At 37.1% G+C, this 16,880-nt stretch overlaps 2 protein-coding genes across 44 annotated transcripts in view; one reads left to right on the forward strand and one right to left on the reverse strand.

The window, feature by feature from the left end:
* nup188 (nucleoporin 188) overlaps window positions 1-11,829 on the forward strand; it is a 71,579-nt gene extending 59,750 nt beyond the window's left edge. For 3 of the 6 annotated variants that reach the window (XR_015519768.1, XR_015519767.1, XM_087300461.1), the window contains exons 41-44: window positions 4,676-4,807; window positions 5,657-5,709; window positions 8,461-8,590; window positions 11,394-11,829. Coding sequence is in view for 1 of the 6 variants with exons in the window: in XM_087300461.1 (XP_087156587.1) it covers window positions 4,676-4,807; window positions 5,657-5,709; window positions 8,461-8,590; window positions 11,394-11,573 (495 nt within the window). In the remaining 5 variants the exon portion in view is untranslated. Of the gene's footprint in view, window positions 1,306-2,169; window positions 2,973-4,675; window positions 4,808-5,656; window positions 5,710-8,460; window positions 10,634-11,358 lie in introns of those variants that run through there. The other 3 variants (XR_015519764.1, XR_015519766.1, XR_015519765.1) reach the window with 3 other exon arrangements.
* cdk5rap2 (CDK5 regulatory subunit associated protein 2) overlaps window positions 1-16,880 on the reverse strand; it is a 635,428-nt gene that overhangs the window by 538,551 nt on the left and 79,997 nt on the right. For 19 of the 38 annotated variants that reach the window (NM_001430821.1, XM_087299278.1, XM_087299276.1 and 16 more), the window contains 3 exon segments: window positions 13,113-13,497; window positions 15,645-15,691; window positions 15,809-15,947. The exons of 1 other annotated variant lie outside the window; for it this stretch is intronic. In NM_001430821.1, coding sequence (NP_001417750.1) covers window positions 13,474-13,497; window positions 15,645-15,691; window positions 15,809-15,947 — 210 coding nt within the window. In that variant the 3' untranslated portion in view covers window positions 13,113-13,473. 38 annotated transcript variants of the gene reach the window in all.

Below are 16,880 nucleotides of genomic sequence, written 5' to 3' on the forward strand. Positions count from 1 at the left end.
TCGAATTATTTGCCAGATTATTAAATGGTGGACTTTAACTGCAGTTTGGCTCTTTCATTCAGGAATTTCATTAATGTCCCTCCCGACAAACGTGATATTTGATTCGAGGAGCTGCTCTAAGCGTGTATTTTTCATGTAATGTTTGTTACCGCACGACGAATGAGAGAAAAAAACCCTCAGCATTTCCCGGAAACTTGGATGCACTCGGCAGATAGCGTCAGAAAGCCGCGTGTGTTATTCCTGTCACAAAATGCGGTGAAAATCCTACACGACGGTAGTTTTGATTGTGGTGCTTACATGTTTACACTCGGTGTAATAGTTAGTTTGATACGAACTATCTGAATAAACAAAGAGCGCTGGTCGCTCACTTACCAAATCTGTAGAGACAGGAAAAACCCCAGCAACTGGAAGCGCGTCTTTATTAAAAGGAGACGAGCAGCAAATCCGGATCTCAGCATTTCCAGATGAGAAAAGCTCTCGCGTAAACAACGTTTCTTAGACACGTATTGTTGTCGAGCGTCATGTGCACTAATCCACACGTGAGTCCAGCTGTGCTCTCATAGCGGGAAAATGAAAACTAACCTTCACTGCAGCAAGTAATAAAAGCACCACTGCACGCTTGTTGTACGTGGCGTCTCTCTGAACACTGTAACATTAATGAACATTTGCACAATAGAGCGCACTGATTGGTTTGACACAAGCCTTACTCATGCATTAATGCAGAGACATAATACGGCACTCCTAGATACAGACAGCCAGTCTACATGCTGGAATACACGCTAAGATCTCATGACCGTGATGCAGCTTCAAAATTTCGTTTCAAACTGGAAGTACGAATTTGCACGAAATAACGCTAAAACAACCAATTTACACTTTTTAGTGAAATATATGTGTCTTAATAGTGTTTATAGCAGCGTGGGACACATATACGACTGTCAACAGCCCAAAAAATGTGTTGGTGTTTCGTGACCCTTTAAATATATGAAATCTATTTGGCATACATTTCAATCACAAATATCTGGATTACATTGGATGATTAATTGAGGTTCAAAATTCAGGTTATTTTTACATATTTCTTAAAGGTTCAAGAAGCCCTCGAGTACTTTTTTTGAGATATTAACAGATTAGTGTGTGTTGAGCATCAACACTGGATAAAAACTGGATAATTTTGAGCTTTTGTCAGCTAATTTTTAGCTTTCGGGTTTAAGATAATTATATAGGCTTGGTTCATAAATAAATAAGGCTTGGTTCAAATAAATCAGCGCGCTCTATTGTGCAACTTCATTAATATTCATTACTGTCAGAGTGTTTAGATGGCAAAGACGCCACGTTGTGTTGGCAAAACAAGCGTGAAGTGTTGCTTTTATAGTTTGCTGCAGTTAAGTTTTGTTTTCATTTTCTCTCTGTGAGAGCGCAGACTCATGCGTGGAATAACAGTGTACGCGACGCTCGACAACAATAACTTGGGTGTCTAAGGAGGATTATTGTTTACCTGAGAGCTGTTCTCATCTGCAAACGCTGAGATCCAGATTGTAGTCTCCTCTTCAAAAAGACGCGGCTCTAGTTGCTGGTGATTGTCCTGTCTCTACAGATTTGGTAAGTGAGCGACCAGTGCTCTTTGTTTATTCCGTTCGTATTTTATTCGTATCAAACAAACTATTGCACCGAGTGCAATAGTTAGCACTAACAGTTACAACCAAACTATAACCTCGTGTTGGATTTTGTGACAGGAATAACACGCGCGGCTTTCTGACGCTACCTACCGTGTGTATCTAAGTTTCCGGGAAATGCTGAGTTTTTTTTTCTCTCATTCGCTGTGTGGTATCAAACATTGCTTGAAAAATACACGCTTAGAGCAGATCCTCGAATCAAATATCACGTTTGTCGGGAGGGACATTAATGAATTCCCTGAATGAAAGAGCCAAACTGCAGTTTAAGTCCACCATTTAATAATTTGGCAAATAATTCGACTACAGATGTCCATGTAAACACAGTCACATTGTCCGCTGTGGTTGTGTGTTTTGACTCTGAAATTCAGCGCGCCCAAATAGACACTCCCATACCAAGCCGCTTTTCTTCCTCCGACACTCCCCCCTAAACAGAGCTGGACACGCCCACTTTTCTGACTTTTTCCAAAGTAGAGGTGTGAAAACACACTGCTGAAACGAGGGGGTTTCATGGCCCTTTAACTATTCATGACTGCATGTGCTTTCCGAAGGCAAGGCAGACCTGCCAGTGCCAAGCTGTGAAACCCTAAATTGATGACTGGGTAAAACCACGTCCATGGACTCACGGCACACAGTAGCTGCTCATGAGGGGTCGTGTGTGTTTGTTTCCATGATCCACGGGGTTTGTTGCATGATTTTCCCCCACGATGCTGTCAGGGCCGATAAAGCAAAGCTGTTTGTGTGCAGCATTTTTCTTGGGAGAGCAGTACGAGAATTGGAGAATGGCGGAAGCTGTCTTTTATCAGGAGTTCGTTCACATTTAGACACATCGCAGTACTGCTGTGTTTGCCTAAATCCTCCAGATAACCAGCAGGGCTAATGGTTAAAATAGAGTCTGCATTCAGACCCGGGGATTGAGGGAGAAGTCCTCATTTATAGTGTTTACATGACCACACTTATATTTATAATGATATAAATTGTGGTTATCTGTATATGAAATTACGAATAACAAATGTAGCAGGGCATTAAATTACTGTTTATTTCTTTGCATTTTAACTGTGTAAACTATAAGATCATGCGTCTCCTCATGGTTTGTGTCTCATTTGAGCCGACTTACAACAGTTGTTCGCTCCCCTCCTACTCCCCTGCTAGCCACGCCCACTCCTGCCTCTGGTCACAGAGCTCCACGCCCATCATGGAGCATTTTTTGAGAAAATTCTGCAGTCAACCTGAACTGAAAGTGGGGGTGTCATGGCCCTTTAACACATCAGGGTTTTTGTGAATCTCATTTTATCAATCAGAAAATGAACAGACTGAAAACAAAAATTTGTACTATAAAATGTATATAATCAGATAAATGGTGTGAAAAAATGCTGTAAAAACCCAGTAGATGTGAATAAAACTGTAAAGTTTGGTGATTAATGGCTTCTGGTAAGCAAAATAATCTTGTTTTCCATTTAAAAAAAAACATCATTTCACCTGCCCGACTAGTGGGTTATTTATAGGGGTGTAACGATTTATCTTTGTACGATTTATTGCGATGCAAAAATGTCACAATATGCATCGTGGCGTTATGACGATTTGATTACGATATGACGTCCGTTTTCTCTTATTAGTTGAGCTGTTTGCACGTGAGCTACGTTCCACCTGCTGTCGCACGTGAGTTCAGATTGCAGTAGCAGTAATGTTAGCAGACCAAGATGAGTGGAGCTGAAATAGAGGATGGCCCATCCTCTCAAAATCAGACGTCTGGCAACATTTCAGTTGTACAGTCATTGCTTTAGACTCGTCCACTTTTTGACACGCATACTGGGTCAAACATCCTAAGTTTTAAAGTCTTCACAGTGATTTACATACTTTGCACAGCGACAGGGATACCTCCTAATGGTGTTGAAAGAGTCACATACTGTATTTATAAGGTACAATTCACCCTAAAATATCATTCTGTCTTCATATAATGTTCCCGCCGCAAAATCACACATGACGTGAGCTGACCGAGAGCTGTTACTACAAAGGGCGGACTTTGATAGACGCGCGCGTATGGCAAGCCGTTTTAGCATTTAAACCTTTGTTCTGACTATCCATAAATATATTTAGAGATATCTCTAATTATATTTTGACTAGTCCTAATTATAATTCGACTAGTCAGAATGACAATTAGAGATATCTGCAATTACAATTGTACTAGTACGAAATCAGATTGGAGATATCTGCAAATATATTATGACTAGTCATATTCCTCCATTGACTTCCACTGAAAAATATTTGCAGATATCTCTAAATGAGTTTTGACTCGTCACAATTGTAATTAGAGATATCTCTAAAGGAATTTAATTAAATATGAATTAAATACCTGGAAATGTGGATTTTTTTTTTGCACACACAAAAAACGCAAGTGACCAAGCAAAGCCTTAAGCTCTTACTGTTAAATTCAGTAAAATAGAAAGAAATAGAAATAGAAAGCTTATTTTTTTGCACCTTTACTTTTACTTTACGTTCCTTAATTTTGTTTCTGTCATTTCAATAATATTTTTAAGAAGTTTTTAAATTGTTTTATTTTCCAGAGACAGGCCTGTTTAATTTATTTTCTTAAAGAAGGTTCAGTTTAACAAGTTGAAACAAAAGAAATACATAAAAAATAGTTTACTTGGTAAAATTTGCATTTCAGTTTAATTTTCAATTTTTATTTCAAATATCGTGATGCATATCGAATCGTGAGCTGAGTGTATCGTTACACCACTAGTTATTTACCTTAAGGAAAAACCCACTTCATTTGAACTTCTCATCATCATCATTATTATTATTACTATTATTATTATTATTATTTACGAAAAGAAAAAGAAAAAAAGGGAACAAAGTGGTTATCATATTAGTTGCAGTATTAAATGACAATACATCTGATGCACATTATTTGCAATGCCATACTCTCTGTCTGTCTGTCTGTTTTCCTGCACACGCAACTGCAGTTTTCAAGCAAGTGTGTGTGTGTGTGTGTGTGTGTGTTTCAGGCGATGGACCTGGCGGAGTACAGGACTCTGTTTGTCTTGAGTTTCTCCACTCCTGCTTTTGACTCAGACGTGGCTCCGTCCTTCGGGACTCTGATGGCCACCATTAATGTGGCGCTGAGCATGCTGGGAGAGGTGACACTGCTGCTCTGATCTTCTCAATATACAGCACTGCTGGCGAGAGACCATCCAATATGTCTTCATTGTTTTTCTAACTAAATAATCCAATCAAAAGCTGTTTGTGGAGGCTTTTGACTCCTTTAAGATAGATGTTTAATAGCCTTGGTCTCCACGTTAAGGTTAATTTGTCTGCATTCTGCATTGCAATTATCCATTTCTGTGCTTTGTTTTGCTTGGGAACTAATGTGGACGGAAGTAAAGTTTACTGAACTGCGTTCTCGACTCACATTCTGAAACTGCGTCATTAGCATGAAGTTGAGAAAGTCTTGAACAGGGATCACCAAACTTGTTCCTGGAGGGCCGGTGTCCTGCAGATTTTTGCGCCAACCCTAATCAAACACACCTGAACAAGCTAATCAAGATCTTACTAGGTATACTTGAAACACCCAGGCAGGTGTGTTGAGGCAAGTTGGAGCTAAACCCTGCAGGGCACCGGCCCTCCAGGAACGAGATTAATGACCCCTGGTCAAGAAGGAATGCAGCTGGAGCCGGAAATGACAGAATATTTGATATAACTGGTATTAGGAAAAATAAATGCTGTACATTACATTAATTACATTACTGTGAGGGTGAGAGTAGACGATAATAAAATACTATTTATGGGTAATTTAATAAATCTTATGGATAATTCTAATATTAATTACTCTTTACATCATTGTGAGGTTTGAGGTAGACGTTTATAAATACTAATAAATAAATCTCCCATTGATAATAAATGACTTCCAGTTACTTTGCTCTCGCCGGTGGTGGTGTGAACGCTCACTCAATGCTGTGTTGATGATGATGATGGTGTTTTGTGTTCAGATCGAGAAGAAGAAGGAGCCGCTGATTTCCTCTGAAGACACACAGGCACTCAAGTGAGAATCACACTTGCTTTTATTGTCTGATGATGATGATTAAAGGGGTTGTTCACTCTTCACACTAGTGATGGCGGCTTTCCCAGACACCGCTTCATCAAGCTTTGAAATCTTTATGAATGTTTTGTTTTGAATCAGAGGTTCAGAGCCGGTAAAAAACCTGCAAAGCTGTTTGATGTCAGTAATCAGGGCTTTATTACATCATAAATGTTTTAAAAATTCATTGGTTCTCCACTGGGGGGCGATCTGTGTAATATCACAACATACAATCGCCCCCCTGGTGGAGAATCAATTTCCAATTTCTCAATTCCAAGAATGCAGTGAACGGACATGTGTCGAGAACGAACTCAGGAGACCCCAAGAACAGAACGCATCGTGTGAGAAATGAGATGCTGCCGCCTTCCTGATGGTCACATGACCTTCACATGCTTTTAATGGAAAATGATTTAAACATTACAGCATTCATACAGCGATTTATTGTTTTCCCTCTTTTCACAATATATACTCTGCATAAAACATTATAAATATACGTTACACAATACAAATAAATCAGATTATTTTATGAATTTCAGCAAATAAACACCCTTAATGTGTTTATTCCTTTATTAAGATGTCCAGAAACTCCTGAGGTAAATCAGTGATATCTCTGAACTTTATAAAATCTATATAAAATGCTGCGCTTCCCACCTCCAGTCGCAATGACTTCTGGGACTTCCAGAGTGAGTTCGGTGCTGAAGTCTGCATTGGTGTGTCCTCAATATCATGATCACATACGGGAAGTTTCACGCAATGGTCTTGAGTATTGGAACTGGACTTAATGCAGTTGATGATGACGTTACACGAGGACATAAGACCGCTGAAGAACACATACTGAGAAACAGCCCTAGTTTAACCTGATCTGGGATCTGGCAAGTGTGTGTATATATATATATATATATATATATATATATATATATATATATATATATATATATATATATATATATACACATAGGATATATATATATATATATATATATATATATACACACATAGGATATATATATATATATATATATATATATATATATATATATATATATATATATATACTTTTCAGTGAGGCATTTGTAAAATAAAAAGGAATGATAGTAGATATTGGCCTCTCGTTGGCCTGTTTTGGAAACTGATTAAAGGACACACATTATGCAGATGCTTTGATATTTGATGCACCATTTTTTGATATCATAGAGAAATGACATAATTAAGTTAATGGCATTAAATGATCAGCTAAGTAAAGTTCACTAAATGTTTGAAAAGTCAATTTAAGCATGATTTGGCTGAGCTGTCATGCATTTACTTTTGACCAGCAGGTCTTTCAAAAGTCAATCGTTTTGCAATTCAGTTGTTTCAAGCTTTGTTTCTCCCGTCCTCCATTTGATCCAAACCCATTTGAGTTTCTTTCTTCTGTTGAACACAAAGGAAGATAATCTGAAGAATGCTGGAACAAAAAAATCCCTCGACTTTCATAGTGTTTTTTTTTTTCCTGCTATGGAAGTCAATGGCCGGTTTTTCCAGCATTCTTCAGATTATTTTCCTTTGTGTTCAACAGAAGAAAGAAACTGTTGAGTGTATGATCCCTGGGGTCCGTTCTTCGTACCTCGCTTAAATGATCTAAGATGATTTGACAGATCCTGGATCTTTTAATCTTGATAACTGATCTCTCGCTAATTTGGTTCTTCAAACAAGTTCGTGAATCAGATTAGAATGTCTGGATAAACTGATCTGAGATCGCTGTGTGTGTGGAGAAGGACAGATCTATCGATCCTCGAAATCATGATTAGCAAAGCAACGATTGGCTGACGGCACAGCTGCATAATGACATCATCTGATTAATATTCAATTATCCATGTGAGCAAAATTACGACAAATTAGCAGAAAACGGTTTGTTAAATATGACATGCAATAACCTTCCACATTTGTTGTGAGCTGCAGGCTTTACACTTTCATGTGTCAGGAGAATTCATCATGTATTTCAATGCAAATCAATGTATTTAGTTCCACATTTAGAGCAGATTTTCTTTATTATAGTAGCCGTTTTTTAATCGGTGTAAACAATAACTGGTTGTTTACAAAAGCATTTTGATATTGGTAAAGGCATCTGCAACTTTTGTGAAGCATCAAATCACTGGGATATTAACTATCAAAACATGTTTATGACTGCATTAATGTATTATTGCTTTTTAAAAAGTCACATATTGTGCATTTCTATTATACACAATTTGTACTAAGCGATCTTAAAAGTTCACATCAATAAGTTTTCTCTTTCGTCTTAGTACTTTCATTTCGAGAGTGCAGATTGCATAAGTTTTATTAATATATATACCTTTATTTATTTTATTAATAACTGTAACTTTATATATATAGTTTAAAAATATGTACCATTTTCCCAAGTGTAACTACTACCGTAGGAAAATATCAGAATTGGGAACATACTTTCTGTATTATCTTTGCTTGAACTGAGCCGATCTAATCCTGTTTATATGAATTGAACCTGCTCCCGATCAGGTTTGACCTAGCAGAACTGTTGCTATGACAACAACTCTCAGATCAGCTTTGAAGAACGAAACGATCCTGGATCGAGTCAAATAGTCAATATCCAAATCCAGCTAACTGAGTAATCCACGTACGAAGAACGGACCCCTGGAGTGTGAGGAAATGGTGGTTGTGTGAAGTGAAGGGTCTCTTTAACTTGCATGTGTGTGTTTTCAGGTCTCTGCTGATGTTTTCTATGGAGAACTGCTTCTATGTGCTGGTTTCTCAGGCTGTTCGTTGTCTCAAAGATCCTGCAGTTTCACACCGAGACAAACAGAGACTCAAGCAGGAGCTGAGCTCAGAACTGGTCAGTATCGAGAATCACCATCACAAAACAATGACCAGACATCAACATGGTCCAAGTAAATCTTTGATCTATTTACTAAATCTTCTTTGTTTTGTTTTTGGGATTGAGGACTTCACTAAAAATTCACATAAAACAAAATATAAAGGGTCATCAGCATCAGATATTATTTTTGCACTGAATAAATATAAAAGGTTTTTCTTAATGTTAATTTTAATCCTATCAAATATTTGTGGATGTGAATATAAAACTTACTAAACCAGCTTTTTCAAATATTTTCACCCAGAAATCCAAATGCTTACATTCTCTTCACTTTCACACTATTTCTTTTTTAAATATTTACAGCAAAAAGATTTGTTTTTTCTCTTATTTACAAAAAATCTTTTCAAAAATCCTTTAAGTACATTTAGGAGAAAAACTTGTGGAAGTTGAATATTGGACCAGACGCAGACTTTCAACAGCGAATGTTTTTAATATCAGCTTCAGTTGAAAACAGCGCTCCCTTACAGCAGCTCACACACGCCTCCTTGTTTTGTTATGTTCTTAGCCTTCATGAATTAACTTGACTGACGTTTGTTCTAGTCAATCCGCTTATTTCACACAGCCGACATTTTAAAGAACCAAAGTGAAGCTACGGTGGGAAGAAACCCGGAAGTATAGCACCAGCACTATAAACTTTGCAGCAACATGCTGTGGACCATAAACCTCCAGCTGTTGCAGAGATTTCAAAATGCAGAAATGGTGTAAACATCACTTTAATATCATTCAGTTCAGTTTAATTTAAACAATTAAAGGCAGATTAGGCATCAAACAACATCACGATCTGTAAGAGTAATATGCTCAAGTGTCCTCCTAGGCTACAGTTCATGGCACCAGTTAAACACTGTTTCCCTGCTTCAGCCTATGTAACCCGGTGAGCAATGAAACACTGCAGTCGTCTGTAGCACACCCTCGTTTTGTCTGTAATAGTGTTGTCCAGCTACTAAAGTTTTAAAAACGTCCATTTCCTGCTAACATTTAAGCGCGTTTATAAACATCGCTGATTTACCATAGTATTCACCAGTGCTCATCAGTTTACTGCTCTTCACCCAGTGCAAACACAGATACTGGAGCACGAAGCAGTCGTGAAGATCAGTCGAGTCATCAAGCAGATCGCTCGGCTCGTCTGTGTTTGTGCTTGATAAACAGCGGAGGGTGAACTGATGACCTTCTCGGCCAATCACAGTCATTTCTGTTGAGCACGTGAACACAATGGCAAATCAGCGCTGTTTTAAGCCATCAACAGTGTCTTAAAAGAAAAAACATTGATTTCCCGTTAACATTTAAGTCAGTATCAAGACGAGTCTAATATAGTGAAAGAGTCAGTTCAGTAAATCAAGTTTGATAAATGGCATCTAAAACTTGTGTTCGGGAAAGAAAACGTTAGCTAATTAGTGCCGTTTTTCTCAACTTAGCTGAAACTGAGCTCTGATATCCCTTTTATTTTCACCATTCATTCAGAACGGATCTTCGGGTCACTCGGAAGGCGGTGGAATAATACATTTATGTCACTTTCTCTTCGCTGATAAGATATACAGCCAGCTACACAATGTTCCAATGTTAACTCCCAACGATACTTCCGGGTTTCTTCCTTCCGCAGACTCGATTTCGCTTTTTAAAATGGCGGCCGCGTGAAATCAGTCTATTGGAACATAGAATGCCCTGATTGTGCAACATCATTGGCTTAGAGCAAAACACAAATATTACGATTATATTGATCAAATGTGAATAAAGCATTTCCACAGCTGATGTTTTTAACATGACAAATCTTATTTGGATTTTGGGGTAAAATTGTTAACGTTGTTTCTCATCATTTTCACTCCAAACTGACCTTTTCTTTTTGTTTGTTTTAGAGCAAGTTTGTTATTTCTGCAATTTACAGAATCAGTCTTTATTGATTTATTTATATCTGTATTCAAAACCAATGTTAATCATTTATTTGTCTCATTGAGACTATGATTGTGAGGAATGCACGTCTTCTGGAGTTGGTTTTATTGTTGTTCTGATGCTGCATTCACACCAGACGCGGAACGTGCGTCAAGCGCGAGTGATTTACATGTTAAGTCAATGCAAACGCGCGAATAGACATCCTGCGGGGCGTTTGATGCGCTTAACGAGCGTTTCGCGCAAATCTCTCGATTTTGAAAATCTGAACTTAGGGGTACTTTCGCGCCGCGTTAACCAATCAGAAGCTTGCTCTTGTGGGGGCGTGACTGTGACGTAAAACCTGTTGTCGGTGTTCCGAGGGAGAAATCCTCCAGCCTTCACCGACAACAGTTCATCAAACTCGGCTTGGCTCAGTCAGAAGCACCGCTGAAAGCCTCCGTCATCCAGGTTCAGTTTCTGGAGGAGTTTATGAGCTCACAGAGCTGGATGCACCTCTGAAAGTATGTAGTGGACACTACCCTAAACGTATCGACGCTGTTTTTCAGTCTTCATAAAGCACATTAACACTGGGATTTTATGAAGAAAATAAATGTTAGCCATTTAGCTATGAAGCTAGAGTCTTCGGGCAGACAGAAGCCCTGCCCATCACGCGAATCCGCGTCTGTTCTGATGTGAATTTGACATGCGAATGAAGCGGGGTTTGACGCGCGAATGAAGCGAGTAAACTCAAATGTTCACGCGGCTATTTATGCGCGAATAGCGCCATTTATCCGCACGTTCCGCGTCTGGTGTGAACACAGCATAAGAGTCACCTGCAGTATTAATATTGTTTCCGCTCAGTCCAGTTCATCTCCTCATCTTTTGTTTTCTCCTCTTTTAGAGTACTCTGTTGTCAACATTATTCCGGTTTTTCCGCCGTGGCTCTCCTTCGTCTCCAGCCAGCGGTTTGCTTCCTTCACCACAAACCAAACCACCAACACCGGGGTCCAAGGTCACGCCGGAGGGCCAGGAGCCGTTCATCCAGCTGGTGCAGGCCTTCGTCAGACAAGTCCAGCGTTAAAGATCTGAGAGAGACTGGAGGACGCCGGTTCAGTGGTGCCAAAGTTTACAGTGAGCGCATAAAGGGCCTTTTCTATTTAAACCGTTCCTTCCCTTTATTTCCTCATGACGATGATGAAAACTGTCAACACGCATTCAACTGGTTTTGTAGTTACATGTACAGTATATCAGTTCCCACAGACGTTTTGTAAGAAACCTTTTTATGTCCCGGTTGCCATATATTTGTCTTATAACCACAATAAACTGTTGAAAATCAATGAGAGCTGATTTTATACATTAACAATACAGCTTTTGCTTTAGTAATGTTGAGATTGTTTCATAAATAATCTCATGAATGTAGTTAAATGAAATATTCTGACAGAGCAAAATAGTTTTATGTGAATGAGCTATAATCACTCTAGTAGGAGAATTTTGCTTTCACCATCCAACATAAATAATCCAACATCAGCGCCTGAAAGCTCCGCCCCTTCCACTACATGAGCAAAGCTGCGGCTGTTAAGTGTTACACACTTCATTTTACCGGCTGAATGAGTGCAACCTCCGTGTAATTAAAGTGCACTTATTCTGTTTAGAGTTTTCAGTGTGAACAAACTACTTATTCTACAAAATGGCGTAGAAAAGTGCATAAGTATGCCATTTGGGACACACCTAGTGTGTATAGTTCAACACTTCACAGACTCAACGACCGCAGCTTTGCTCATGTAGCAGAGTTTTCAGGCACTGATGTTGGATAACTATTTACTTTGGATTGTGAAAGCAAAATTCTCCTACTAGAGTGATTATAGCGCCTCCTGATGGTGAATGTGGTTATACTCACAGCAGGTATTATTTGGTAGTTTGGTCATTTATTTCCGGCAAACGTCATCAGGAAAATGGTTTGTGTTTTCGATTAGTAAAAAAAAAAAAAGTGTTTCATTTGGGACGACACTACATACAGGTGAAGTCAGCATTATTAGTCCCCTGTTTATTCTTTCCCCAATTTTTTGTTTACCAGAGAGAAGATTTTTCTTTTCCACATTTCTAATCATAATAGTTTTACTAACTGATTTATTTTATCTTTGTCATGATGACAGTACATAATATTTGACTAGATATTCTTCAAGACACTTCTATACAGCTTAAAGTGACATTTAAAGGCTTAACTAGGTTAACCAGGCAGATTAGGGTAATTAGGCAAGTTATTGTATACAGATGGTTTGTTCTGTAGACAATCGAAACAAAATATAGCTTAAAGGGGCTAATAGTTTTGTCCCTAAAATGGTGTTTAAACTTTTAGACTTTAGACTTTCTCCAAAAGAAAAAAATATGATCAGACATACTGTGAAAATTCGCTTGCTTTGTCAAACATCATTTAGGAAATATTAATAAAAAAAAAAATGAAAGGGGAGCTCATAATTCTGACTTCAGCTGTACATAAACTTTGCTGTTGAGTGTGTAAGTGTACAGTGTGCAATCTGGGATGCAGCTTATGAACCGTTCATGATGAGAAAACTTGATTACAATCCCAGTGGTTTGATATAAAAACAGAGACACAACAGTCTCACGAGGGTTTAGTTTACTCAAAACAGCATCTTTTACATCAGTAATGTACACAAAGCACTAATTTACATCAGGATAACAAAGAGTACCTGTCCAAAACCACTGAGAGAAAAACAGTAAAAACTCAAACTATTTACAGCATAAAAACAGAAGCTTTCCCTTTGACAGCGGCTCAATGATTACTGTAAATGTGCAAATACCTCTGAAGGACATCAGCGTACCTCAAACACTGAATAAATTAAAAATGATCATTATGATAATCTCATGAATATTCATAACCACTTAACAGCTGCAGTGGGAGGAGTTTTGACTGCAGGCGGAACTTCTGCCGGTACTGGCCACAACCTTCAACTTCTGATTGGTTACTGGACATTCAGTGGGACGTCCTGGGAAAGGATACAAAGATAAAAGATGAAGAAAAGGGTCAAATGATCATTCAAAAATCCACACAAGCCTGAAAGAGGAGCGACAACCAGATCTGAAACAACTGCAAGCAGACACAAAAGATGCAGAGTGAGCATGCAGTGATTGTGTCATGCAAAGAGAGAAATCTGCACACACACACACGTTCATTAAACTAACCTTCCACCTGCAGACCCTTCAGCCCAAAAACATTCAGATAGTTAGACTGAAATACAGGTGAAATAAAGGAGAGCAGACGCAGCGTTAATATCATGATGACCAGAGGAGGATTAAAGAGATCAAATCATAAACACAGATCCTGTTAAGTGAAATAAACACATTCAGAAACTTTTGTGAACAATTATTTTAGAGGTGTTAAGGAATGTAAAAATAAATACAAATTATAACATTAAAAAAATCTTTTTGAAATATATATAAATATATATATATTTTTAAATCTGCATTTATTTATTTTTTTACATTCCATAGAGCTTTAAGAAAAAAATTTCTAAATAATTTTTCTCTGAGATACACTACTGGTCAAACGTTTGGGGTCAGGATGATTTTTAAATGTTTTAAAATAAGCTTCTCCTGCTCACCAAGGCTGCATTTAATTAATCAGAAATACAGAACAAACTGTGAAATGTTATTGCTCTATAAAACAACTTCAAAAGTAGATCATAATTTAATTGAATCATTTATTCCAGTGATTTTAATGATGAATTTTCAGATTCATTATTTCAGTCCTCAGAGTCACATGATCCGTCAGAAATCACTCTAATAGTAAGTATTATAGTAAGTGTTGCCAGCCATTAATAATTATATCATTTAAATCTACGTACAATAAGAAAGCAGTTATTATTTTAAAAATTAGTTTTTACATTTAATAAATGCCACCTTGAACAAAAAACAAAAACATGGGAAAAAAACACCAACTTACACAACTCTAGGAAAAATCTGTGAAAATATATATTTTTTTCCTGAGAGCTATTTCTTGCATGGAATCTAAAACATGCAAATCCTAATTCTAAAAAAATAAAATCTATTTTAAAGTTTGTTTTGCAGTATTTAAATGTGAAGTTCAAAATCAAAATGAACATTAAAATTAACATTTAAAAAGTAATATTGTTTCAAATATTTTTAAAAAATTTGGGGGGAATTTTTATTTTTTATTTAACAATAATTTTTCTGAGAGCAAGTTGTATGAAATCTAAAACATGCAAATGCAAAATTCTAAAAAAAAGTAATAATATCTATTTCAGAAAAATAATTTTATATATGAAAACTCTAAAACAAAAACCTATTGCTTAAAATATTTTTTTAAAATAAAGACAAGCTCTAAACTTTTTTTGAATGAAACCTAAAACATGCAAATTCTAAAAAATAAAATTTACTTCAGAAAAAAATAGAGGCATGTCTTAAATGTTGCATGAAATATAAAACATGAAAATTCTGGAAAAAAAAAACAAACATATATAAATATATAAATAAATAAACCAAACTAATCTAACTTGTACTTATGATAGCATTTAATTGCTGCTTCTCTCTGATCTAAAGTGCTTCTTTTATCCTCACTCATGCTGAAAGTCACTTGTGAGTGCTCTGAGGCTGACGGCATCACCTGCAGCTCATTGACAAGAGTAGGAACGCTACAGTACGGACTCAAGATAGTCTACAAAAATCTCTTGCAACACCAAAAAAGTCGATAATCGCTTTTTTGAAAATTTGTAGCTGAGGGTGTCTGAAAAGTTACTAAGCTGGCAACACTAGACAATACACAAGACTACATTTATTACACCAAAAACAATATTGCAAAGTAATATTACTTTTCTAATTGTATTTTTTTGAAATAAAAATGGCCTGGTTAACAGTGAATTTATAAGTGCCGTCATGTTTTCTTGTCTTGTAGCAAGTTTTCACTAAATAAAACGGTTGCTTGGCTATCAGTACTGAGCCAGAGAAACAACAGCTTTGAACGTGACTCAAGCAATCAGAAGAAATCATTCCTATGTGATGACTGAAAATGATTGGTATGATCAGTGTCAAGACATTTGTGCTGATCCATATTTCCGATCATCATCATCATTATGATGCACACAGAAAATAAAAATATGACAAGCAGAACACACACCTCCAGGTTTCCTCTGGCTCTCTTCAGCACGCCATGGGTCAGAGACACTGCAGGAGACACACACTCATCAGTGACATGTACATGTACGTGTGTGTGTGTGTGTGTGTGTGTGTGTGTGTGTGTGTGTGTGTGTGTGTGTGTGTGTGTGTGTGTGTATTTCTTACGTTGGTCAATGATGACTCTCTCCATGCCCTCTTTAAGCTGATTGGTGGATCTCAGGCGTTTGACGGCTCCGCTTAACATGCGCTCCTGCTGAGACAGACGACTCTTCAGACGACTGATCTCACTCTGCAACATATCGTCCTGAACACACACAAAGAGGAATGTCACAGATTTTAATCCTAAACCACTGGATTATACACTGTGTGGGCTGATTATGCAATATGCGGTTTCATCATCTAATTATTAATACAATGAAGACCCTGTTATTTTGTATTTAATTTTTCAATTTCTAAACCTGAATACTGTTGGACACCATAGTAAACCATAAAGCACTGTTCATTTCACTTTAATCTTTGCTCTATTGAATTAAAATGTGCTTGTTATTTACAATATTTTATGCAGATGCAATATCTGCAGATCTGAATTAATGTATCCTTTACAAATAGGGCTGTTCAAGTCATCTGGAGAAATTATTCATATAAAAAAAAATATATATATACTCAATATCGCAATGTCAGATTTGTCCAATACCGGGTAGCTTTAGTTTGAACTTTTTCTCAAGAAGACTGTTCTCAAGAACTTCACAATGCATTTTAAGTGTTACAGTTAGATACGGTACACTTTTATTTCCACTGTCAAAAGGTACCTAAAAGTAAACCATACTGTACCACTTTTTGGGTACCCTTTTTTCCACTGTGTGGTACAGTATGCAGGATTCAATGCTTTTTATACGGGTCCGATCGGGCCATTGGTTGAGATTTTTACTTGCCCTGCCAAAATTTTCACTGGCCCCACCAAAAAAAAACTAAAAAGTTAATAGCTATTTCTTAGTCACATATTTTAAATAATAGCAAAATTATGCCTGTGAATCTAGAATTTAAACATTTTAAATATGATAATAAATGTATAATGAGCAATTTTATTTTATTTTATGCAAATGAAAGAGCAGCAGTAATATGCTGGTATTTTAACGCAATTCTAAATAATGTTTTATAAAAATGGCTTGCCAAACTGACAACTGTTTTTTTTTTCTTCAGTTTCTTAATTTTGTTCCCATGTAGTTGTCTGCTTCTA

The sequence above is a fragment of the Danio rerio genome, chromosome 21, assembly GCF_052040795.2.
Source record: "Danio rerio strain M-AB ecotype USA chromosome 21, GRCz13ab, whole genome shotgun sequence".
In the NCBI taxonomy this organism is placed as follows: Eukaryota; Metazoa; Chordata; class Actinopteri; order Cypriniformes; family Danionidae; genus Danio; species Danio rerio.